This window comes from Monopterus albus, unplaced genomic scaffold (genome assembly GCF_001952655.1).
Source record: "Monopterus albus unplaced genomic scaffold, M_albus_1.0 scaffold118.1, whole genome shotgun sequence".
Lineage (NCBI taxonomy): Eukaryota > Metazoa > Chordata > Actinopteri > Synbranchiformes > Synbranchidae > Monopterus > Monopterus albus.
In genome coordinates this window covers 1,213,458-1,238,305 of record NW_018127998.1, presented here as the reverse complement: position 1 = coordinate 1,238,305, position 24,848 = coordinate 1,213,458, and the positions used below count along the sequence as shown (strand labels likewise).

Sequence of the window (24,848 nt, the reverse complement as noted above, 5' to 3'; positions counted from 1 at the left end):
GGCTAAAAAACGGACTAGCTGGCATTGTTGGCATCGTTTTCAGAGTGGGATGCACACACCGCACGTCGAGCACCCTGCGGAAATAAAAGCCTGAACCTGAGCATGTCTTCTCGCTGCTTACCTGAGGGTCAATACTAGCAGCAGACATCATTCATCCACCAGGTGTTAAGCCCTGACAAAACGTACAGTGTGCAAAATGCACAAACTCCGCTGCGTAGAGAGGCTAATAGCTGGAGAAGCCGTATCTCTGATCCGCGTTACTTTGCTAACAGTTAAACACAGTTAGCAGCAGCTGCTAGCCGGGGTCTCTGCTCGACGCGGACAGTTTGCTTGTCGTAGCCCTGCCTCCACTCCGCGCTGTTCTGTCCACATTAATCCAGCGAGGCTTCAATCCACTCCGACCCCCTCACCGTTAAATTAAAATCTGACCAGCCTTGGTGGCCCTGCCACTTGCCCCAATGGCAGATACATCCGGGGGTCTGCGGGGCGGAAATGACGTCGAGGATGCAATTCGCGTCCGTAGCTACGGCCCATGAATGAATGGGTGCATCCGAAATAGTCTACTTGTCTGCAACATAGTTGACTAAAATGTGTGTGCGAGACAAGTAGTATGTCCGAATTCATTGTATGGACAATATGTATGCGAGTAGTACGCGGATAACCTACATAACTTTATAGTATGGAAGTAGTGGACACTATGCTATCCCATCATCCCACGGTGGTGGCAGGGCAGGTTCAAAGCTGTTATAATTGTCGTCCTAGGACTGTTGTTATGTCACTTCAGTAAAATATGATATTTATAGGCGAGTAAATAACCATCTAGATTTCGAATAAGTGGCCAGTATATTCAAGTAATCCAAATTTAGAAATGCTCACCGCCGTATTCGGTGGCTAGCTAGCTATGCCTGCTAAGTAGAGCTCTACTTAGCAGGCATAGCTGTAGCCATTGCGCTCCTATTATCACATTTAGTAACCTATACATGATGAGATGCACAGTGTGGTGGTTCATGAAACATAACGTTTAGGCTCTAGGCCTCTGTCACCATAGATTTGACCCTATTTAACATTAAGTGAAAAGTGACAGCTACGCTACTACTATTGTACATGAATGAATGAATGAATGAATGAATGAGCGGCTGGTGTCCTCAAATGTAAACATCCGGGTGAATCGGAGGCAAGATGACAGCGTAGTAGTATGTCCTAAGTTGTGCTTATTACACGGTGTAGTGCCTACTGCATTTTCATTAAGAGTAGTAGTCATGTGTAGTAGGCGATTTTGGACGCACCCTACATGTCTTTATAAGCAAATACTCTTTTTCCGGTCATTCGTTTATAAACATAACTCAAATTTTCTCCCCATAGTTATCCTATCGGAAACAACTGAGACATTTTGTACAAGAACAGGTCAGTTTGCTTAAAAAACTGGTGTGAACATGAACTAAATCATGTTAGACAACTATTCAGTTGCAATGATTCACTTATCTATGAATTTTTAGGCAAATATAACACTCCAGTACACCCACAGGAATTAGCTATTGGTTTCTATGCAATACTCTGGTATTCTAATGCTTTACAGGAACTAACTGCTGTTGGTTAAATCCAATAACTAACCGCATTCGTGCATTTAGTTAGAAAGACCTGGTCTCTGTCCCATGTAGTACAGTAGACTAGGGAAATCTCATATCTGCCTTGACTGGAAGAAATTAGGTAATTTTCCATCTAAATATTTCATGAGTACAATACAAAAGAAGTGTTTTTTTAGGAAGACCTGTTGGTATCCTTCCAAGGTCTTTTATTTCATTTATTTATTATTATTTTTACACAAAACGACATTGATATTAATCATTCAGTTTGTGAAGTGTCCATAAGACCTGAATCATTTTTTGGATGTCTTGTTATATACTTTGGAATGATGTTAGTGAATTTATTAGTCAATATATTGTTCTTTCTTTTTGAAAATGAAGGCAACTGTTCATAAATGATTCTTCAATGACTATACTTTATCATGGATTTGATTAGTTTCATGTAGGCTACATAAATCTAGGTTTTTCAATCAGAAGCTGTTTTCTCAGTATTTGAAATTAACTGCAAACAGTACGTTCACACCATTCAGTACTCTGCCAATAAAAAAAAAGCTTGTTATGGTAAGCTGTACTGTAGATGTGGTTTATTTCTGTGAATTATATCCTACACTACACAAGTTGGGAGGACCACATTTCCTAACTTAAGTGACGCATATTAATAAATTATACATTTTACAAATCATCAGAAAGAAACAGATATTTATAGACAATTTTTAAATCACACCTTTCTTTAAAATAGCTGTATGTGAGCACTAAATGTCCAGTGATTTCTACCTCTTTAACATATTTGTGCACACACACACTTTCATTTATATTTACAGCACATGACAACTGAGAAACAAAACACATTATAAATGGGCCTGTGCATGTTTTACAGTGATTTATTGGAAGATGTCTTCTTGACCTTGGACAGCGTGTTCAGCACCTGTGACAGATGTTTTATTTACAGCCAGCCCATCGATAGGATCACGGTCTTCAGGTGTGTTTTATCTTCTGCCCATTTCTTCTTAGCTTTTCTTGACCTCTTTCTTTTTGTGGTTATTTATAATCTGAGCAAAAGTACAGAAATATATGAGATGCAGGACAAAAAGGTGGTGAAACTGTCATGGATAGTCTGAGAGCAAACTACCCTTCAAGTCTTTTTTTTCCACTAGAAGAGCAACTGAGAGGTTTTGGATGGATTATACACAAACAAAAATCCTGAAGACATTAAAACTTGGCTGTCCTTAAATTTTCTTAGTTTAAATGAAAAGAAAACTCAGATTGTTTTATTTGGACCTATATACTCTACAAATTATCTAAGTAACTTTCCTGAGTCCCCAGCCCCTTACAGTAAACCTCATCATCTTTGACAATGAGCTGAAACTTAATAAACAAGTTACATCTGATGTTAAATCCAGTTTTTATCATCTGAGAACTCTGGTGAACATTAAACCCCTATGTTCCTTTAATAATTTTGAAAAACTGATTCATGCCTTTGTTTCATCTCAGCTCGATTACTGCAATGCCCTATATTTTGGCTTATGTTAGTTCCTACTTTTGAAGGGAGTCTCTTCACTGGCTTCCTATCAAATATCAGATTGAATTTAAGCTTTTGTTGTTTGTTTTTAAATCATTAATGGGCTAGACCCATCATATTTGTCAGAGGCTTTATGTGTTCATGCCCCTTCCAGGGTACTTCGTTCTGTGGAGCAATTACTCCTAGATGTTCCTAGATTAAGATTAAAGCTGAAAGGGGACCGTGAATTTTCAATAGCAGCTCCCAAGTTATGGAGTAGTCAGAATCAGAATCTGCTTTATTGGCCAGGTGTGTCGGACACACGAGGAATTTGGCTCTGGTACATCGGCTCTCAATGTGTATGTACATATCCCCATGCAAGGGGTTTACTTGCCCATTGTAGTAACCAAGTGTGAGTAACCAAGGCTATTAGATCTGCACCCACACTGACAGTTTGTAAGTCTCAGTTAAAAACTTATTTATTTACCTTGGTTTTTAAAATCAAACTAAGAAACTTGTGCTTTTTATTTAGTGTGTTAACCTTTCCCTTTCTGTTATATGTGTTCTGTATTGTTTTTTGCTAGTGTTATTCTCTGTGCAGCATTTTGGTTAACTGAGGTTTTTTTTTTAAATGTGCTTAGAAATACATTTGTCTTCACTTGACTTGAAATCAACCCCACAAATGCAAAGGAAAGTGTAAAAAGAAATATTACACTTGGGGATCTTGTGCACGGATCTCATGGGTCAGGAGCTACTTACAGCTGTCCTCATCATCTGACAAAGCACTGATGACATAGCAGGCATACACAAATCCCAGGAGCTATGGAAATTGATGTAAAAATGCAGAAAAAAATTGGTTATTTATTGTATTTATTACATGTTGGTGTGAGCTGCACTCACAGGGATAAATAATGTATTAATTTAATAATGTACTAATTTAATGCATTAAATCAAACTGAAACGAGAAATCTCTGACTACAGATATATTACCAGCAGAGTCAAAGCTAATATGCACATTTGATCAAAAAATTACTGATAAATTAATCATTAATGAGAACAATCAATAGCTGCAGCCTTCAACTTAACAGCCTAATAAAACACAGGGTGGCACTGAGAGCGTCTGCAAACTTACCAGAGAACAGCTGCTGTTGCTTAGCAACGGTTCAGTTTTCTTTGTGCGGATGCATATTTATTGATAGTAAAACATTCTGGTAAATGAATATGCTTTTTATTTAAGTTTTAAAAGTGTCACGGAATAGTTCTACTGACATTCTCACTTGTTTAATATAAAAGCTTAAAGAGAAATGCAGGACTGATGTGGTGAATGAGAGACTCACTGATATGAGGAGCTGGACAACACAATGCAGGACTTCTATGTACTGGTATTCCAGCCAGCAGCTGATCACTGTGGTCAGCTGAGGGTTTTGCTGGTTCTGCCACCCAGCGGAGGGGTCGCCCTCACTCTCACACCCAGGCCCATTGTCCTTCCACCAGGAGCGATGTGAGGACACCCCAAGGGACAGAATGTTGCTGTCCTGCAGCGAAAGAACAGACAGGAGAGATGTGAAGGAGGTAACAGTGCAGGAAAAGATGGGCGAGGACTATGGCATGTAGTAAGGATCAGATGTACTACGAACATGATATGATTCAATATGTGGCTCGCTTCCTGTCTGGGACTACCCCTAATGATTATTTTCATTATTGATAAAGCTCTCAGCTTGTTTGTTCAGTGTAATTTTGTGTGTAAAAATAAGTATTTTGAAGCCAAATCCCAGCAAATGTTTTGCACTGTTACTTGATGAATAACTTGCGAAATAGTTCAGTTCAGTGAATTGGACTGGATTTCAACTAATCCGCTCATTAGTTTTATTTTTATCTTTTAGCTAAAAGCAGTCAGGAGATGCTGTCTGCACTTTTGTTTTTCATCACAAATCATCACTATAATTATTTACTAACACTTGTCTTCATCAATAAAAACCCACTGATGCCAATTCAGTAACTGGAGCAGTGCAGACAGTGGACATAAATAGCTACCGTCACTTCCTGAAATGAAATACTTTGTAACTGAGAGCAGAATCATACTGTAAAGACGTTTTATCGTGTATCTGTAATTGGAGACAGGTCCTGAGAGGAGCTTGTGACAGTGAATGCTGTATTTAGGCGCTGCAGATGTGTGGGTCTCTAATTAACAGACTTACCTTGGAAAGCCCTCCCACATCCAAGTACAGGCAACTCACAAATACATTCCAGCCAAGCCACAACAAGGTCCACAGCAGGTACTGAGCAAACAAAAACACATTATCATGAAAATCAGGGGAACAACTATTCTTCACCACAGTGTAGCTTATAATGAACATGTCAAGAGAGCACCTCTAAAGCTCAATAATGAACATGGTGTTTGCTTAATTCTCTCAAAAACCATGGGTAAAAGCAACAATTCACCACTGGTTGGGGGGTGGGGGGTTGGGAGGGTTGTGCCGGGCAGTTTTATGCTAGCTCTAACTTTTTGAAAATTGCTCCCAAACTAATCATGTGTTAATTTGTGAGCCTAGAAGCTGCATTAACTAAGATTTAGTACAAATTCTGAAAAATCGAGTAAAAATCGTCTAGAGGTGTTGTCTCCCTGCTGTACTGAGCCCCCCACCCCCACTCCACTTCAGGTCTTGTGTTTTCTTTCTTGCCCTCTGTGGCCACTGTTGTTAAAATCCACACTGCACTTCTTCGAGCCCCCACTGATCCGAGGTTGTAAGATGACTTTTTCAGACCAATATGGCTCATTTCAAAGGCGGACCATGGACGTTCCCTGTGACGGTACAACCCAGAACGAGAGTGGACCTGTTAGAGCCAAGAGGTCATGTACCGTAGCTCAATATCAGCTGTCTGTGATTTCCATCTAAACCTCAGATGGCGAAAAGATACATTTACACAATACTTCCCAACAAAAGTTCAAATTAGGGAGAAGCCCAGAAAGGAAAATCACTGCCGGCAGATCTTTGTCTTTTACTTCTTTCCTCCCAAACCCTCAGATTTACACTGTGACCCTACACAGGGCCCCAACCCCTACACAGGGAACCACTGGGCTAAACTACCTATCTGTATATAAGGTAGTTAACACTAGCTCCACCTTGAGCAGCTACAACAGTACTTATATAAAATGGTACTTTATATACATTTGTTGATGATACTTCTTTTCTTAAATAAACTTTTACTTGTAGTGTTGTACTTCTAAATTGTTGTAGGCTATTAGTACTTTTACTTGCACCACTGGCTGTTCTAACTCGGTTTTCTTTTATACTACACTAAGCTAACCAGCTATTAGCTCATGTGCCAATAGTATTGGTCTTCCAGCCAGAATGTAACTTTGGGAGAACATTTCTTATTCAGTACTTTGACACATACACTTTAAACCAGACAGTTTCCTTACCATTAAGACATAGTGTGGTCTGTACTGGATGGCACCAAACAGGCCCAGGATGACCACAATGATGTGAAAGAAGTTGATCATAATGGGAGCCCACTGGTAGCTGAGGAAGTCAAACACCTGCCTCTCCACAGCAGTTATCTGGAGGGTCAACAGGAGCAGACTGAGCTGAGACCAAGTAACTTGGCTTATTAGACTGTGATCTGTAGCTTGTGCATCACACACTGTTGCATTTTATTTTCTTCTAAGCTGTCAAGGCAACTGACCCACGAGGGACAAAGCATGGAGTGGATTAAAACAGACACTGTAGGTTATGGTGGTGTGTCTTCTGGGGACGGCGGCCCGCCGGTCCACCATGAAGGGGGCAGGGTGGGAAACACAGGAGGACAAAGTGGCTGCAGCCCATCATTGTGGTGGTTGTAGTCGTTGGCAGTCACTGCTTTTCAGACGTTTCTCCAACTATAACAAGGCTTCTTTAAACATCATTTCAAAAGGGCTGCAACTCACCTTTGTGAACCTGTCAGTTGTTTGGTTTATACTTGGAAATACTTGAATTTAAAACACTAGAACCAATGGGGGGTTTTGTGGTATTTAAAACATGACTTAAACAACTGATTATCTCAATTGTTACTGTTTAATGTTCTGTTGATTAACAAATCCATTAATCACTTCAGCTCAAATTTTAGCCTATATTTCATTTTAGTTTGCATTTGACAAACCTAACACGTTAAACAGGTACTTAGTTTTTTTTTTTTTAGATTGTAACCTATGGTCTAAATTTATGATTTTATATTGTTAGAAGAAATATATAGGCTTAAAGGTGAAGCTTTAACAGCACCAAGAAAATAACTTTTCTCGATAGTAAACAAGAAGTCTTTTCAGCAATTTCATTCTGCCTTCAAAACATAATTCTTTGTGATTTCCATTTGTCTGTAAGTTTCTCGCCAGTGCAGAAAGATAGCGGCAGGCCTGACGCAGGTGTGTTTATGTGGATGCATCAAAAATCACCTTACCAGCTGAAAACAGCACAGCAGGATCAGCATGCGTCGCGCCGAGCAGCACCCCATCTTCTTCTCTCTCGGTTCCCGCTGGCTCTGATGGCGGCGGTGGAGGTGATGATGATGATGATGATGATGTGAATAGCAACAGTGATTTTAAATAAACCTGCGGAGCTTCAGATCCATTGCCAGACGTGTGGCGGAATACACAGTACACCTCACCATGAGGAAAACACAGGTTGTTAAACTACGGAGAAGGACAGGGTCTGCTGTATGAGGAGCTAACAATGCCACCAGGCAGAACAGGGGAAAACCCTGAAGGACAAAGTCAAGCCAGCTCCAGGATGCTGTGAGCCTATGAGACATTAGCTGTCCAAACGTAGCACAAAATGGCACTGAATTTCCACAAACTCTGCAAAGGGAAATGCTAATGAATGTTCATTTCCATAATCTACTTTTATATGAACAGTAGGAGTTGTATGATAAACAGCTGGTGGCACTAAGATGCCAGTAAGGTGCCATAACACCACTGCAGTGCAAGGACATAATTAAAACAACACCATTCAAACTTGAAGCCAGGAGCAAGCTGTGATGGAAATATGGTCTTCAGTTTGTGTATCAGTTTGAATAGAATTACAGATTAGTCAAACATTTTAAATTTTTTTTTTTTTGGAAGCAGAAGCTTGAGTGACAAATAAGTCACATCATGTCAAAGATGTTTTGCTGGGTTTGTTCCCGTTGTGGCAGCACAGCAGAGCAGTGGTTAGCGCTGTTGCCTCCTAGAAAGAATATTTTGGGTTTGAGCCCCCACCGACCCAGCCCCTTTCTGTGCGGAGTCTGCATGTTCTTCTCCCTGTGCCTGCGTGGGTTCTCTCTGTGTGCTCCGGCTTCCTCCCACAGACCAAAGACATGCAGCTCAGGTTGACTGGTGACTCTAAATTGGCCTGTTTGAGTGAATGTGGATTGTGTGGTTGTTTATCTACAGTAGACTGGTGACCTGTCCAGGGTGGACCACGCCTCTCGCCCAGTGTCAGCTGAGATTGGCTCCAGCCTTCCTGCAACCTATTCAGGAGTAAGTGGAATAGATAATGAATAGATAGATGTTCATATTGTCCAGTCACATTTTGCATTAGGATACAACAGTGTTTCCACCTCAGGAATGTGTTAAAAAGTTATTTTGATATTTTAACTTTTTTTCCCCAAAATGTAAGGCTTAGGCTGTGAGAACTGAAGCGCCACATTAGAACAGGTGGGTGGAAACACACTGATTGAGTGTGAATACATTTTCCCTCAACCTGCTCAATTTGCTAAAGTTGTTTTAGTGGTTTTGTGCATGTTGTTCATGACTTGCTGCATTCTTTATACAGGGTGTGAACTAAAGCTGAAAACAAAAATAATTAACACAGAATAGTTTCACTGCCCCTGGTCACCCAAAGAATTGATCAGTGCAGCTGCAGGACAGGGTCGCTCATTTTGTCGAAAGGGAAAATGTTCTCTTAAAAGAGAGTTGAAGTATTTTGAGCATATTTATAATACTGGTACTCTACTCTGAGAGGTATTTCCAGCCCCTTCTCATTTCCACATTGTCAAATACTGAAGCTTTTTCAGGTAACATTGGCACCTTCTGACACCCTGGGATAGAAAGTGTTAGTGTTTCCTACCTGAAAGAAAGAGACATCTTTCTGTAAAGAACCTTTATGGAGTGATGGAAGAAGTACTCAGGTGGTTTACTTAAGTAAAAGTAGAAATACCACAGTGCAAGGATACTCTAAGTAAAAAGTACAAAAGTATGAGCAAAAGTAAAAGTAGTACATTATGCAAAATGCCACATTTCACAATAATGTATTTTATATTGTATTTACTGTTTTAATGGATTATAAGTACTGATGCATTATCGTGCACTAGCTCATAATTTGAAGTAGTGCTGCTTAGTTTGTGAATTTGTTATGGTTATGTATTTTGTATAACTGACATTGTCAAATACTGAAGCTTTTTCAGGTAACATTGGCACCTTCTGACACCCTGGGATAGAAAGTGTTAGTGTTTCCTACCTGAAAGAAAGAGGCATCTTTCTTTAACCAGTGTTCCACACAAAGGTTAAAAACTAAATCCTTGCACCTGTTCTGTGGGATGGTACAGTTAAGGTATCTGATATTTGAGCTGACCAGAGGAGGATTTGGGTCTTTATGTTTTGTTAAACACTTTAATTTGAATTTCTATTATACTGCATCTTTTATTCTGAAGTAAGACAAAGTTTGTGTTTAAATTGATAAAAACAGAGAAATGAAAGAACATAAGGGTTATTCTTGTTAGCTAACTAACAGGCTGTTACTTGGAAATAATTTTATTTTTACTTTTAGCCAAGTCTTGTCACAAACCCTCAAAAGAATCAAATCATAATTATGTTAAGTGCTTTCCGAAACAACACATATAAACATTTTATTGTGCAACCAAGGGCGACATCTTTTGTTACTGCACCACAAAACCAGAAGTAAAAGGTTTTGTGATCAGACTCTGCTGTGGTAAAGTTAGGTTTAGGTACTCAAAGCACCTGGTTGTAATAAGTGGTGATGGTAGGGGACCTTTGACTTCATAGTTAAAAATTGTTTTTTGTTCTTTCAAACGATGGGCAACAATCATAACATTATATTTCTTTCTTTTTCGCATTTAGTGATACAACTGCTGCTTATATTTTTCTCACCCTTCAGAAGGCCACCAGTTTGTCACATGACTCTTCTGTTTGTCCTTCACGGTGGCACTGATTGACCCTCATACAGCAACACCGTCTTCTTCACCCTGATAGGTGGTTGTTGTTCCACAGTGCTCTAAAGACACCAGTAGCTCTAAAGACACCAGTAGACTGTGGTAATGCTGGTGTGTGACAGCTACACGCTGGGATTTTAATGATTAAGGCTCCTGTAGGGCTCATGTTGTAAAGCTTATTCATACAGTTTAATTTCACTTTAAATTCACAACCCTGCTCAAAATGATGGATAAAATGTTTTGTTATGCTGCCTTGGCTAAAAAAGGGTCAAGTTCAGTAGGTCCATTATCATAATCTGGTCTCACAAATCAACCAAAAGCTATTTTTTCCAAAACGCAGGTAACTCTACTATTTTTAAAGGCATAATAACAACAGTTTTAACAGTTAACTGTTTATGTTCATCTTTAGCAACACCCTCTATTCTCCTTGTCTGATCGTGTAATTTGGACCCCGAATATTCAAAATGTCTAAATGGCCCCATATTTGCACCTGAAATTAAGCAGGACGTACATAGAGAGGACTGAGAAATCCTCCCACAGCCACAGCCAGCCCATTCATCTGGCGACACACCAGCACTTCCCCGTCTTTCCGAGGGATGACGCTAGAATCAAAGGACACATTCAAAATTGGGGGGTCTCCAGTTCTGCCTGTGTCACATGGAAGCACAGTAGCTGAGCCGAGGGGATGCAAGTAGAAATGGAGGGGGCTTGAGGGACTGTGGAGGAGAAACCTGGCACTTGGACATAATACTGGAATTACAGCAGGTAGGCAGGTTAGCCTCTTCCCAGCCTCCGTTCTGACCGGCTGGGGAGCAGAGGAGCGCGGACGGGGCGCACAAGGGGGTCAGCGGGCGCTCAAAGGATGCCACATGCAATATGCTGCATTCCTGTTTTGTGAAGCCAAGTTGTCACCTTTGACTGATTATGCTCGCGGGGAGCGTCTGGTCCGAGCGGAAGCAGAAAGCGACCGGGGTTGATGCTGCGCCTTCCCAAATCTCTGAGCTGAGTGAGTACAGGGATGCTATAGCGCAATGCTCTGTGTCCGTGGCTATGTGACAGGCTGGAGGGAGGGGGAGGAGGGGATGGGGGGTCATTCCAATGTGCCTATGGATCGAGCTCGAGGCTGAACACGGCAATGGTACACATGATCCTTTATTCAACCAGGAGGTGCATGTTTGTGTTTACGTTAGTCATGCCCTTTCTTCATTTCCACTGGTCATGCAATTAACACAGACACGTGTGCGTCCACCTCAGCCTTACTGCATTGCTTTTTGTGATTTAAGCTCCAAATTAACGGCTTCATCAGAGAACTTGACCGTGGTTCGGTGAGGGGAAGGCGCCAGAAGCCTCCGATCACGCGATTCCTTCTGTGCAACATCCCTTCCGACTGTGAGGCATAAAGAAAATTGACGTTAGACCTTCCGTTAACATTTGCAGCACCCCTTCCCCAGTCCCTCCCTCCTCTCCTCCCTCATAGATAGGGGGTGTGGGGAAATGGCTTTGTCGTGTAAGTTGCCAGCTGACCTCGGGGACACAGCATCCTTTACCATCCTCCCTTTGATCTGGAAATGAATCGGAAACGCTTTGATGATTAGAGGAGAAGAAAAGGAGGGAAAAGTCTGTGGCGCTACAGGCGCTAATGAAACCAGACCATGATAAAAGCACACTGCATCAGTCTGAAATTGTTCATTTTCTGTGACCGCCTGTAGCCTCCTCCACCTGCACGTTTTTTTTTTTTGTTTTTTTTTTTTGCTGTACAAATCCACGTTCACACCTTGCATGGTTTTTCTGTGTCAGCCGGCATCACTGGAGTCTGGGTCTGTAACCTGTTGGCACCAACATCACTGCAGCCTGAGGTGTCAGAGCCCAGAGGCGCGGCGAGCCGGTCCTGTTAGCCTGCAGCTGAACCGTCACCCACTGTATGATTGATGCCGGTTGAGTGGGAGCCATCCTGAGCCACATACACACAACCCCCCCAGAGCCCTTCATGGAGCATGTCTTTATTTTAGCAAAGGAGAAAAGAGCCACAGTGTAAGAACACAAAGATGTCAATTCCTGTTAAACCTCCAGCATCTGTGTTGTTGTTCAACAGTCTGTTTCAAGGTCCCTCACTTTGTCAGGCTGCTGGAAAGGATCATATGATCGCAATTATATTTATTCTTTAATATGCTTTAGACAAATCTTGCCTGGCTGTGCTTGTATGAGAGGCAGTGTTGCACAGATAAAGGCAGAGCCTCTTCCACACAGGCTTCAGCTTTCTTCCTCACAGGGGTATGGTTAATCGTTGTTGCAAGCAAACATTTGACCTAATTCACATTCTCACACAATAGCAGCCTCCTCTCTCTCCCCCCATCTCTCTCTCTCCCTCTCCCTAACACACACACACACACATTGCTGTTGCTGTTATTTGTGTCATGCAGACGGTGAGGTTTTTGCTCCACATGAACTCCCAGGTGGTTTATCAAAACCTGGGCAGATTGGCAGAGCGGCCACCGCTGGTTGGCTGGACTGGTCTGAAAGGAGCTCCAATAGTCTCTCATCAGGAATAAGGAACACACATGTTAATGAATGTTCGTAGAAAATTAAACACCCACCGGTATTGATTAAAAAGACCAAAATGCCTAGAAATGCAGTTTTCTTAAAATGGAGATTATGCCATAATTCCTCGTTTGCCACAAACAGAAAATCTTCATTTCCATCACTGTATGAAAGAGTTAGAGCATTTGTTTGCTTAAAACAAGGAGAACATGTGAATGTTCTATTAAATCTTGTCATTGTGATGAGCCAAACGTACAACCCAGCACGTTTTGCTCTTCCTTTAAAGATGCTGAGATGAGATCCAAGTCAACAGGTGACATGTTGTTGTCATCTAACAGCTAACACTTATTTTGTTAATTCATTGTTAAATCTTTTTGGTTGATAAAACAATAGAAAACAGTGAAAAATGTGGCCACCAGGGGCAACTAGGGGTTAAACACTTAAGCATGTGGCCTGGGGCGACTGGGAATCAAACCAATTGGGAGATGACCACTGAGCCACAGCTGTCCCCTTGTATTGTCTGACAAACTGTCCAAAATAAAAATAGACATATAATAGAAGCCAAGGAAATGCCACAACACAACCTGTCACACTGTAGAACCTGGGACCATCACATTTTTGACAGTTTCTCTTGATTGATCATTGGAGTTGTGGATGAATTTCCTCTCCACCAAAGCGTCATACTGCTGTAGCTCCACATTCAGCCCACTGTGACCCAAACCTCCATCCATCTGTTCATTCATTCACTGTAGAGCAGCAATAATTAGTTGATTAATCAATTATTTGGTTGACACAAAAATAATCAACATACAGTGCATTTGGATTTTTAGTTAATCATAATGGAGTAGTTTGTGCACTATAAATGGCAAACGTTGCACAGATTTAGTTCATTTGAACTACTGGTTGAACAAAATAACCAGGGTTTCAAGAACCTGGGACATGTGTCATATTTAACTGGTCTTTGGTGTTTTACTTACTGGGCTTTGGAGTTTTAAAACCGTTCATATTTTGTTAGATATACCGTTCCTGGAGGTCAAGAGTCGACTTCATGTGATATTTTAAAGAGCTGTATTGGAGGCAGTGAGGAAATCAGAGAGTAATGATTGATGATGCTCCGGTTCCTTCGCCACTTCTGGCCTTCTGGTCTGTGACACATGGTCAGGGTAACACCTGGCAAATCTGCACCTGCAGGTATTCGAGGGAGCACTGGTAGTTTGTAGCGAGCACCGTGAGCGCCGTGAGTGGGGAGGTGGGGCTCTCCATGGTTGAGGGAGAGGGGGCTTTGTTTAGCAGGAAAGCAGCCGGTGGAGGGCCATTTTTTGCTTTTGCTCTGAGCACTTCATCCAATTGGTTGGCTCAGACAAGGCAGCTCTAGAGCCAGAGATTACACTGCAGTGCTGAGGCGTCACTGGCTGAACACCGCAGGTGGAGGCAGGGGGATAGAGGGAGAGAAGAGTGGGTGGGGAGGTGTGGACACACTCAGTGAGAGGGGGAAGGGGAGGGAGGGAAGGCCAGGAAGCCTTGTTAGGAAACGTGACAGCCTCTTCTCATCATCTGCTTTCAGCATCTTCAAACACCTGTCACAAATCTCCCACGCATGTCTTCCTTCCCTCCTGTCTTCCCCCACACCTACTGCACACCTTTCCCACTTCTTCTCTCCATTCCTCAGATCTCTTGTCAAATCAGCAGAGACATAAATACACTGACATTGTTGCAACTGTGTATTAAATGATCACTGCCTCACAGGTTTATATGGTTCTTTAAATCCAGCGGAGTACTTCAGACTACTCACTCAGGTTAAGGTCGAGCACTGGAGGATAAAGCAGTTGTGTTAAAAGCAAGTCACAGTACTGTATCCCATGTTTGACATGTCTGCTCTTAAAATACATGCATGGATTATTACATTATTTTGTACAGACACTGATGAACGTCAGATAATAAATTCCAACGACTCTGATCCCCTGATGCTTCTTTTAGCACTACCAGAAGGGCAAAGTTTTAATTAGCAAGTGAAATATATTAACCTCTACCAGATGGAGAGGTGCAAATTTAAAGTCTTTATTGAAATGTCTCTGCAACTATTGGATGGATTGTAATTCAATCTGAGAAGATAAATTGCAATAATTTTGGGGATCGCTTCACTTTTTCCCTAGTACTATAATCAAAAATGAAAATATAAATGTCTTGACTACTGTGGTTCATGACCAAAAAACAATAACAGTGTTTACTATACAGCCTCAGCTGTACATATTGTTGGTTAGTGAGATCGGGGGAGACCACTGCCAAGACAAAGGCATTTTAGTAAAGTAGGTTGGACAGAACACAGGCCTGAGCACATCAATGCTGCTGTGAACACACACTGGCTTTTTTACATTCATCATCATTATGGTGATCTTGAGTAAAAAATGAAAAGGAGTGTCAAAATTAAACAAACCATATTTGAGTGAGGTTGGGCGTGGCTGTCTGTCAGGAGACCTAGCTGGACAATGTGGTTCCATCCAGATGATTTGTACAGTTTTATTATGATTTCAGCCAGTGAGATCTGTCTGGGTTTTTACATTAAAGCATTATTAGACCAAAGCTCACGGTCGTGGACAGATTGTTTTGGTGCAAATCACGCTCAGGTTGCCTGGATCCTTCTTAGACCTGGTAATGTTGCAGTTTCTCCTAAAACACAGCAACAGTCTTGAACAGCTAAGGCTTTGGCTAACATTCGGAGACACACTGTTGACCAGACTACAGACAAATTGGTAAAGTAATTTGGACTGTGAAGATTAAATTCTGTCTGAAAGGAGAGCATCTGGGTGGAATCCAATACTAAAGCACATGTCTGAGGAGGTTGCAGATACACATAACTTACAGAAAGATCCATCGTAGAGTGTTTCTCCGAACACTGAATCAATACATAAGCAATACAGATGAATGCATTGTCATCTTCAGTTCAACCAGACTGGACAAAACCAGGCAGTATGTTTCCTGCAGTTTGACATTCAGTCTAGTTGCTGATAGACAAGCAACAAACACACATGAAGACACATTGTCACGGCAGACAGATGGCATCATTTGACGGAGATTAGAACAGGCTTTTTTGTTTAGTCTTTATGCTAGAGCTCTGTGTTTTTATTGTTTATTTGAAGCATATTATGCTGCCAAAAGTGAAATTGTCTGGCAAGCGGCGATGAATTGAGAAAAAGCAAGAAAGATGTTTCTGTCTGCATTCACACTTGTCTCCTTCACTGCTTCAGGTTATCCTGCTGCCAGCATGGCCAGCTTCACTGTGACTCATCGTGCATTCTAATGTGCATGCTTATATGTTGGGTTGCTCTTATTGCAACTGTTTCAAACTATAAGAAATTTGTATTTATCCAAATGCACAGTAGCAGCTACCTGACAAACAGATCAGCCCTATTTTGTCTGGAACAGATTTTTTTTCTTGGTTATTTCAGTAAGCAAGTAGTTGTTCAGTGTAGAAATGTTGCATTGCTTTAGCTCACCTTTATGCTACGCAGACCTAGATACCTGAAAATGTTGATGTCTATGTAAGTGTGACACACAAAGCTCAGTAATCCCTCAGACAAGGTGAAGCAGAAGCACATGCCAGAGGCATAATGTCTGTTCACTCCACCGATTTAGCGCTGAATGGGAATTCTTACTTTTCCTCTTCTCCAACTGCCGTTTGCACAGTGAATATTTTACTTCTGGCTCCACTGCTTTGCTAAGCTACTTAATGTTTTGTAATGGTCAGATAATTTTGTAATTAAAGACCTCTCTGTGGCTTCTCACTGCAGATCCCAGTGAGACCGTGGCACTTCCCTGTGTGCATGAGTGTAAGGGTGTGAGTGTGAGTGTGTGAGAGCAAGTGAGCGCCAGCGCTCCCACATGGCCTCCATGCAGGACGGGCTGAACTTCACGGCTCCTCCCTACGGCAAGGTCCTGCTGCTGGGTGCTATTGCTGCTGCCTCAGCCTTTGTTGTTACGATCCTCATTGTGGTGCTCTGCGTGGGCTGCCAGAGGTGAGGCGCTGCGTACGCACGCATGACCACAAACACAATGGTACACACATGTACACTTGCATTTGCAAGACACTTACTTCCACATGTGTGCACCAGTGGTAGAAGAACTCAGATCTGTACTTAAGTAAAAGTCCAAGTTTTAAGTACTTTATGTACAGATACAGATAAGTGGTTTAGTCCAGTGGTGGGTGGCCAGGTCCCTTCACAGCATCACAGGATAAATCTGAGGGGTGGTGAGATGAATAATATGACCAACACAGCATGTGGTTTGCATAGATGATTAATAAGGGCATAAATCTGTACTACTGCCTATTGCACTATTATATATTAGTGTAGATGGTATGTACTTCACTGATATTGCACTGATGTTTTTTTTGTATACATTTTTTATTATTATTTTTACTTTTTTTTTTTTAATTTCTTACATTTTTCCCCTAATGTTTAATGGAATTCATAGTAGAAGGCAAAGGATGAATTTCATTGCACAAGGAAAGTGGTTTCTTTATTGTGCATATAACAATAAATACTTTGAACTTGAATTCGAAAATAATAGAGGAGAAAAAACAGTTCTGTTAGTACTGATTTCTCCTTTTTTGTTATCTGTACTTTTGTTGTGAAATATCAGGCAAACTTACCTCTTTTGACGTGTAATCACTAACAGGTCACAGACATCTGAAGGGGCCTCAGTGATTTTTCATAAGAGGTCATGAGCCAGAAAGGTCAGAAGAACTGGTTTAACATGTAGCAACGAACTGTATTGTTTGAGCATATCATAGGATTTCTTAAATGGAAAATATTAATGGGGTAGAAGTACAAAGTAGCAGAGAATGAAAACACTCAAGCACAAATACAGTACTTGTGTAAATATACATAGTCTCCACCACTGGCATGCACGTATACAAGGATGCTCTTAATATCTCTCACATGTGCACAGTCATAAGATGACTCAGCCACACACAAACTGCACACACAGCATTGTGGTGTCAACCTGTATGACAGAGCGGTTGTGTTTACCACAGGAAGGGGAAGGCACACAATGTCCCCGGCGAAGGTGGAAAACACCGTCTCATGGACATGGTAGGCATCAGGCAACACTCCTCAATGTTTTGTTTGTATTGCAGCAGAGGTAGCTGAAGCAACTCAATTCATCAGGGAACAGTGGCATTCAGAGGACGCCTCTTCAGTCTTCATTAGTGTTTAACCGGCCCCATGTGTTGTGTGTGTGTGTGTGTGTGTTGTTAGGGTATACTCAAGCAGTCGAAGCTGCGGTCCATCAGTAAATCAGACACTGAGATGAACAAGATGAACTGCAATGGCAAAAGTGAGTGCATCCTTCATATACAGTACAAATCCTGACTTGTGTTGTCTGTTGACAGTACCTTCCTGTTGGGAGGTGAAAAAGCTTGTGTCTCCCAGAGTTAAACAGCCTGGTCTCATTTTAGCTGCCTGACAAAGCAGTTCTGGCGTCACTGCTAGGGATTCTTTTTCTGGGCAGTAAGGGTTGGATTTTTTTTTTTCTCAATCACTAATCTTTCAGTTGGTTTGAACACAAGAGAATCACAAAGAGTGACGCTACAGCGGCAACACTACTGTCCATTAATGGCAAAAATGGAAAAGCAGTTCGAATATTTAGCAGCAGCACCATTGGTAGCATGACCATTAATGTAACAGTTATTTAACTGTAGTATGTTCTAATGTAGCATCATCCTCATTAATTAGCGCCAAACATTAGCAACCATTACATAGCACAAAGCAAATAAGTGCCTCCACACGTTTTCTCCCTGCTCTCGGTGTCTGATCCGGCCCTAAATTCACACAAAACCTCCTTGTGATAAAGTTCAAGAGCCTTTTAGAGGAGCTAGTTCAATTCTAAAGCAGAATTCACATTACATTTACAACTCTTAGCCTTGTTCCACTCGAGAGTTCAGTCTTGATTTCTGAACATATCTTTCTCTCTCCCTGTCTTTCTCAAAGACAGAAAGCACAGGGCCAAGACAAATCCTGGAGCTCCATCACTGGTAGTCATCAGGGAACTGTGCTTGTGGGCACTGTGACAGTAGCCTGAGAGAGTCTGAAGAAATATAGCATATGTCCTGTTTCATACTTGTCCTGCTTCCACTACAGTGGAATGAAGCCAGTTTGGACGCATATTCTCAAACAGCTACGCCAGTTCCCAGTTTACTGTCAGCTCCGGATTTTCTCATGCCTGTGAGAGATTTATTCAGGCTCAAAAATGGCTATCAGCTGTTCAGTCTAAGATACGTAAATGTATGTGAATTCTGCTCTGTGGTGGGCAGTGGCCGTACAGACAGTAATAGTAGCCTGTATGTGCCTTGCAGAGGCATCTAAAAAGAAACGTCCAGCCAGCATGGACCTTCTGCTGCTGTCCAGCCGCCGGTCTAACTCTGACCTTCGTTCTCAAGGCAGGCAGCTTCCCCAGATCCCCTCTGGGAATGGAGAGGACGGAGAACACACTTACTCTGAAGTGGGCCGACGCCCCTCCACCACACGTACCGATGACGCCCTCTACGCCATGGTAGGCAGAGCCGGGCAGACGGACACTCCGGCCCCTCCAGCTGTCCCAGCCAACACCCCAGCACCCCCAGATCCAGACGGGGATGTGGAAGGAGGACTACCTGAGCCTGAGGCCCAGGTCATATCTCACCCTCCAGAGACGGCCGAGTACGCCTGCGTCAGGAAGCTGAAGAAGGCCGACAAGGCGCCTCAAAAGAGGGACAGTGGAACAGACATGGGGGAGCCGCCGGCACCACCTCCAAGACACGCCCCTCCATCACATCCTGCCCCTCCTCCGCCACACCCTCACAGCACAAAGTTGCCCCGTAGAAACGTGGAGGCCTTTAATGTCCCATCATTCCCAAAGGTTGGTGAAGTTTAATGTGTCACACACAGAGGAAATGATCTTTTTGGTCTGATGGTGTAAATGAATATCGGGACAGTTTATGTAACATGCTAATTGTTTTGTGCCTGAGAAATAGATGAGAAGACTGACACCATTTTTAGGCAAATGTTTTTATGCCTCCAAGCCAGCAACAGCCATGGCCAGAGGCATTATGTTTTCAGGTTGTTTGTCCATCTGTTACATACAAACTTATGTCTGTCCTATTATTGTGAATGTAGTATCTCAAGATTTTTCTTCAAATTCGGTACAAACGTCCAGCTGGACTCCAGGATGAACTGATTAGATTGTGGTGGCCAAAGGTCACAGTGATTTCATGTTCATCATGTCCCCGAGAACTGATTGGCAGAGGCATATGACTGCAACTCAGTAGTTCTACTACTTTTAAACCTTTGAATAAAACCAGCCTTGCTGTGTATAGGGAAAACAGCAGTGGGGAGAGCACATATCCCTGGGGGGCAGCTGTGCTGATAGTCTGGGCACTGGATGTGGTTTCCCCCTGCTGCTTCCTACCTGCCAGGAAGCTGGTGAACCACTAACAGGTGTGGGCAGGCACAGTGAGCTGGGTCAGTTAGAGTGGAGGATGTCCGCAGCACCATCTTGATCAGTTTCTGATTGTTCTGCTCAGATTAGTGCATGTGTAACAAAGTCTCTAGTTCTCTGTTGACATCAGTAAGACATTAGTATCCAGTTTGCTGTCCAGGTACAGCTCTAGCAGGGTCCCCAGAGAATTTCTGTCCGATTTCCTGTAGATGCTGCAGAGGATCTGCACAGTTGTAATTGTGCCAGTGTGGCAGTTTTCCTTGCACCTGGCCACATTATGCATGGTGTTATAGTAGCGATTCTGTAGAAATTCTTTTGATGTCCAAGCAGCGAGTGGTGCATATTTGTCAAAGAGCTCTCAGCACCAGTGGGGTCTTTCTGCTCTCGGTAGTGTGACCTCCATATGTTTGCAGCAGCAGGACTGTAGGCAGACTGTCTGCTTTTACTGTGGATACAAGGCTTCACGCTTCTCCTCTAGGTGACAGTTGGAGACCAATTTTGTCCCGTGAGAGGTCAGCAAGGTTGCACGTTCTGCTGTGACCTGATTTTAGCAACACACACAGTTTACGGGCTTACATGTTTACGCAGCTCCCAGGGCTGTTCACTAATTTTCTTGTGGATGATGCAACATGTTGAAACAAATTCATCCAGAATAAAAGGACATGGCTCTTCATGTTATCAGCTCCACCTTCCAGGGAAGATCTATTCAATATTGTAACTCAATAGAGTACATTTCTAATGTTGGCATGGCTAAAGTGATTATTTTGGCTTCCGTGAATCCCTGCAGTTTCATTGTCCAACATCATGCATGCAAATGTGACCAGCTCTGCCTCAGTTGTAATTGTTCTGTTGACAGGAAGTGATGTTTATGGGCAACGGAGAGCAATACATCTGGAAGCCTCCAGATGATGACGACATGCTCGTGCTGCAAAATAAAGCCCTGGGCCCTTTGGGTGCTCACACGGTGGAGAATATACAACCTTCTGCTGCTGTGGTGAGGCCTCTTCAATCTGTGCATCAAGCTGTATGCTGTTTTGTTCATTACGTTGTTCAGTCTTCCTCTTCCCAGTGTACTATCATGTAGCTTTAAGATTGGGCAAAAAATGTTGAAAATAGTTTTATGTACTTCACCCAGCACTTTGTCAAAGGAATATCAGTCTTAAAATTATTTAACTGAGCTCCAGTTTGTGCCCTTCGTGCACAGTATTAATCATTTATCTGAGTCACAGAGCTAAGTATCAGTTTTGGTGGCAAACAAATAAATCCCTGATGATCTTTATAAAAAGCCCCAGAAGAAAGGTACCGCTGTCCTCAGGGTATTTCAAGAATTCTCAAACAATCTGGATAAAAAATATGTCGACTGCACAATAAAGTATTTGTAAATTGTTTGTTCATGTTGCAGTTCTGTTTTTTTAATTCAATCAAAGACGGTAGCCCCAGTTACATCCTTGTTCAACTTGTACAACATGATAACGTTTACCGTTTATTATATTTATGTTATCATACAGAAATAATGCATTTGTTATTAATAGCAAGAATAGATATTTTAATAAACGGTTTGTTGTTATTTCCAAATGGAAATTTCTGTACTCACCATTTTATACAAATTTCAGTGCAATTCAATTTGCCAAACTAGGTATTTTTAAAATCCTTTTATTTTTTACTGGAGTTTAAAATGAAGGTAGTGGGTTTGAGCAATGGGGACTCGACCAAGGAATGGTTGGCAGCAAACGATTTAAAGGAATAATTCAGTGTTTTGGGAAACTCTTCACTTTGCAGTTGAGAATTAGACAAGAAGATTGATATCGCTCATGTGTACGTGAAGCTAAGAAGCTACAGCAAGCGGCTGATTGGCTTAGTTTAGCATAAAGAGTGGAAGTGGAGGAAGCAGCTAATGTCGCCTGCCCTGCTCCAAAGGAAACACAATCTGCCTACTCCAACCTCTAAAACTCACTGATTCACATATTACTTCTTGTTTGCTCAACCAGAACAGAAAGTGTAAAAATAGCTTGCTGTGTTTTTATGAGGAGGGGGGTTAAGTGTGTGACTATTTTTGGCTGGAGCAGTCACTTCCACAGGCAATCACAACTCGTTTTTACACTTTGGTCTTCAGCTTTGGTCTTATTAAGCTAACGAGCTGCTGTTTGAAGCCTTATAAGAGACATATTTGAGAGTGATATCTCTCATCTAAAGCTCAGCAAGCAACTTAATGCGTGTATATGTTTAACTGTTCTTTTACAGTCCAGAATCTCAGTGTTGTGTTGTTTGACTGCAGGTAGCTGAGATGTATTCAAAGGTGTGTAAACCAGGAAAGAAGAAGAGAGCTGTACCGGGGTCTCCCCCGGCCAATCCTGGCTTCCGGACCTTGGGTTGTGGTGACCGAGACCGGGATGGGGGGTTTAGTGTAGTGGTCAAACCCCAGACCTGGGCCCCTCAAGAAGGCAAAGCAGTTGGAGGGCCCCTTGACGACCACTGCTACGAGTCGATCGGGACAGAGAAGTGCGATCCAGCCTATGAGAACCTGGAAGGCGGAGGTGGCTGGAAGCGAGAGAGGCCCCCCAACACATGTGCCACCCTGCGGCCAAGGAGAAAGAAAGCCCAGCAACCCTTACAGCAGCAGCAGCCCCCTCCACCGCCGCCAACGCAGCAGACCCCCAAGTTACAGCACTTGCCTGCCAAAGCCCTGCTGCTGCCGGGGGAGAACCTGTATGAAAGCATTGGTGACCTGAAGCAGGGCTCTGCCACCTCCAGCACCACCACCATCTTCACTTTCAATGACGGCATGGAGATGTATGTAACAGGGCTTTGAGGCAGCGGCTGCACTGTGAACCCCTATTCTTCCAAGGAGCTGAGCTAACACCACAAGGAGTGACGGCTGAGCCCCTGTCATGCTCACCCACACATACTGTTTACATTAAAGTCATAACATCATGCCTGTCAGAGGCTCCATAGGCCTTGGGCGGATAATGTTGATCTGTTATGACCTGGGCTGAATACAAAGTCCGATCTATACACCTTACAAGGAATCCAAAGGTAGTGAATTACAAGTAAGCACAAGACCACTGCAGAGCGATCTGTAGACAACAGTAGCACTTCTATTTTACTGATACAAATGTGCAAAGCACAATAAAATAAAAAGCCTAAATTCTTCCTCAATTCTTGCGGGTAAAAATAGTCAGTTATCTGGTCCTAGCAGGACTCCCATCTGGGAAAAAGGCACAGCATTGCAAGAAATCTTTTGGTAGCACTTAGTCTGTCGTGAACAGGCCTTCCCTGTAGTTGGTCAAGATGAGATTCAGGATGGAATTTAAACCGTGTAAAGGAATGAATTACTAATCAAAATACTTGAACGCTCAGGGACCAAGAGAAAACATTATGAGAGTATTAAAAGAAAAATTGCACACATTTTGCATTCCTCCTAAAAGCTCCAACTAAATTAGACCATTTTCATATTTTAAAAAACGACCGAGTACTTCCCTCTGTCATGTTTTGTTTCATCTCACATGGACTGAACACTGTCTCTACTGCTGTTTGTTGATCCTGTTTCTGCACTTTGCCTGCTACAAGTTGCATGCTATAAAAGTGAAAAAACAAACAAAAAATCAAGCACTGTCATGTGGTACCTCTATATGAATGTTTTATTTCTTTTATTTTCTATTGTCGTTGGTTGCTTAATTATTTGTTTGTTTATTTATGTTGTTGTGTGTGTTGCTTTATGATCTGTAGAGCACAAAGCCAGTTAGATGAAGGATGTCTGGCTCAGTGGGACTGTGCTGCAGAGAGGAGTGCTCATCCCTCTCCTCCTGTGCCTGCAACACACACTCACACACAGTACAGATGAACCAAGACTAAAGAGAACTGCTTGAGTCCTGAAGTCGGAGACGGTCCACTCAACGCCGGCCACCTCACCCCCCCCTCTCTGCCCAGTCCTCGCTCATATCTGTGGACCATTCTAAAGTAGAACTGATGTGTATTAGCGAGCGTCATGTCTAAACATCACTCCCATCAGTGAAAACTCTCTCCTCTCTCTGTTATCAGTGTTAAAAATATTGCAAAAATGACAAAAAGTGAGAAGCAAAGGGTTCGCTAAGCAGCAACGCATCATCGTGCAGATAAAACACACAAAATTACATCCAAATCCTGGACGATGTAACAATGAGTTCATTTGACCAAATATCCCCAGCAAACAATGTGATTATACTGTATGTTGATGCAATGTGTATGTACATTACAAAAGAGAAAGAATAATAAATATATCATCAGTGTCAAGAAATCTATCTTTTTCTATTATGTTTAATTGTGTTTCGGAATGACTTTTCTCGTGACACAAACTGCAAAACAGCTGCAATGTAAATTTCAGTGTATCCTGTTTGTTGTTTTTGAGGCCATGGAGCTACGGTGTGTTCTTGGAAAGCCCGGCTAAGTTAAATGTGGCAGCTAATGTTGTGTGTTTGCTATACAGACTACAGGGTCTTGTACTCAAAAGCGTGTAATTAAGTGCTAAGTGCAAAAGATTGTAATGTTTTATATCAAGATTACTATTCATGAAATGTCAGTCAAGTTTATACTTTTGT

The 24,848-nt window shown here is 42.3% G+C and overlaps 3 protein-coding genes across 9 annotated transcripts in view; 1 reads left to right on the top strand and 2 right to left on the bottom strand.

The window, feature by feature from the left end:
• ythdf1 (YTH N6-methyladenosine RNA binding protein F1) overlaps window positions 1-545 on the bottom strand; it is a 6,788-nt gene extending 6,243 nt beyond the window's left edge. For both annotated transcript variants that reach the window (XM_020611914.1, XM_020611913.1), the window contains exon 1: window positions 122-545. In XM_020611914.1, coding sequence (XP_020467570.1) covers window positions 122-151 — 30 coding nt within the window. In that variant the 5' untranslated portion in view covers window positions 152-545. The remainder of the gene's footprint in view (window positions 1-121) is intronic.
• A 1,607-nt stretch (window positions 546-2,152) lies between these two features.
• Window positions 2,153-7,835, bottom strand: nkain5 (sodium/potassium transporting ATPase interacting 5). Of its 2 annotated transcripts, none has more exons than XM_020611798.1 (6): window positions 7,516-7,835; window positions 6,506-6,643; window positions 5,280-5,360; window positions 4,419-4,616; window positions 3,795-3,901; window positions 2,153-2,632 (listed from the first exon to the last, which is right to left on the bottom strand). In XM_020611798.1, the coding sequence occupies exons 1-5, from the start codon at window positions 7,567-7,569 to the stop codon at window positions 3,833-3,835; spliced, it is 540 nt and encodes a 179-aa protein (XP_020467454.1). In that variant the 5' UTR covers window positions 7,570-7,835; the 3' UTR covers window positions 2,153-2,632; window positions 3,795-3,832. The 2 variants fall into 2 exon arrangements, with proteins under 2 accessions (XP_020467454.1, XP_020467453.1); XM_020611797.1 differs by having other exon boundaries at window positions 3,841-3,901; window positions 7,516-7,834.
• A 665-nt stretch (window positions 7,836-8,500) lies between these two features.
• On the top strand, window positions 8,501-24,848 carry LOC109966784 (atrophin-1). Of its 5 annotated transcripts, none has more exons than XM_020611930.1 (7): window positions 8,501-8,572; window positions 16,590-16,814; window positions 17,834-17,891; window positions 18,057-18,135; window positions 19,154-19,695; window positions 21,131-21,268; window positions 22,550-24,848. In XM_020611930.1, the coding sequence occupies exons 2-7, from the start codon at window positions 16,681-16,683 to the stop codon at window positions 23,081-23,083; spliced, it is 1,485 nt and encodes a 494-aa protein (XP_020467586.1). In that variant the 5' UTR covers window positions 8,501-8,572; window positions 16,590-16,680; the 3' UTR covers window positions 23,084-24,848. The 5 variants fall into 5 exon arrangements, with proteins under 5 accessions (XP_020467586.1, XP_020467585.1, XP_020467587.1 ...); XM_020611929.1 differs by lacking the exon at window positions 8,501-8,572 and adding an exon at window positions 10,785-11,028; XM_020611931.1 differs by lacking the exon at window positions 8,501-8,572 and adding an exon at window positions 10,786-11,269 and having other exon boundaries at window positions 19,238-19,695.

Coding starts and splice junctions, on each gene's coding strand:
- LOC109966784 (XM_020611930.1), top strand. CDS start 16,681: ATGGCCTCCATGCAGGACGGGCTGAACTTCACGGCTCCTCCCTACGGC. Junction 16,815..17,833: donor CTCTGCGTGGGCTGCCAGAG/GTGAGGCGCTGC, acceptor TGTTTACCACAG/GAAGGGGAAGGCACACAATG. Junction 21,269..22,549: donor TACAACCTTCTGCTGCTGTG/GTGAGGCCTCTT, acceptor GTTTGACTGCAG/GTAGCTGAGATGTATTCAAA.
- nkain5 (XM_020611797.1), bottom strand. CDS start 7,569: ATGGGGTGCTGCTCGGCGCGACGCATGCTGATCCTGCTGTGCTGTTTT. Junction 6,644..7,515: donor TGCTGTGCTGTTTTCAGCTG/GTAAGGTGATTT, acceptor TTGACCCTCCAG/ATAACTGCTGTGGAGAGGCA. Junction 3,902..4,418: donor TTGTCCAGCTCCTCATATCA/GTGAGTCTCTCA, acceptor CAATTTCCATAG/CTCCTGGGATTTGTGTATGC.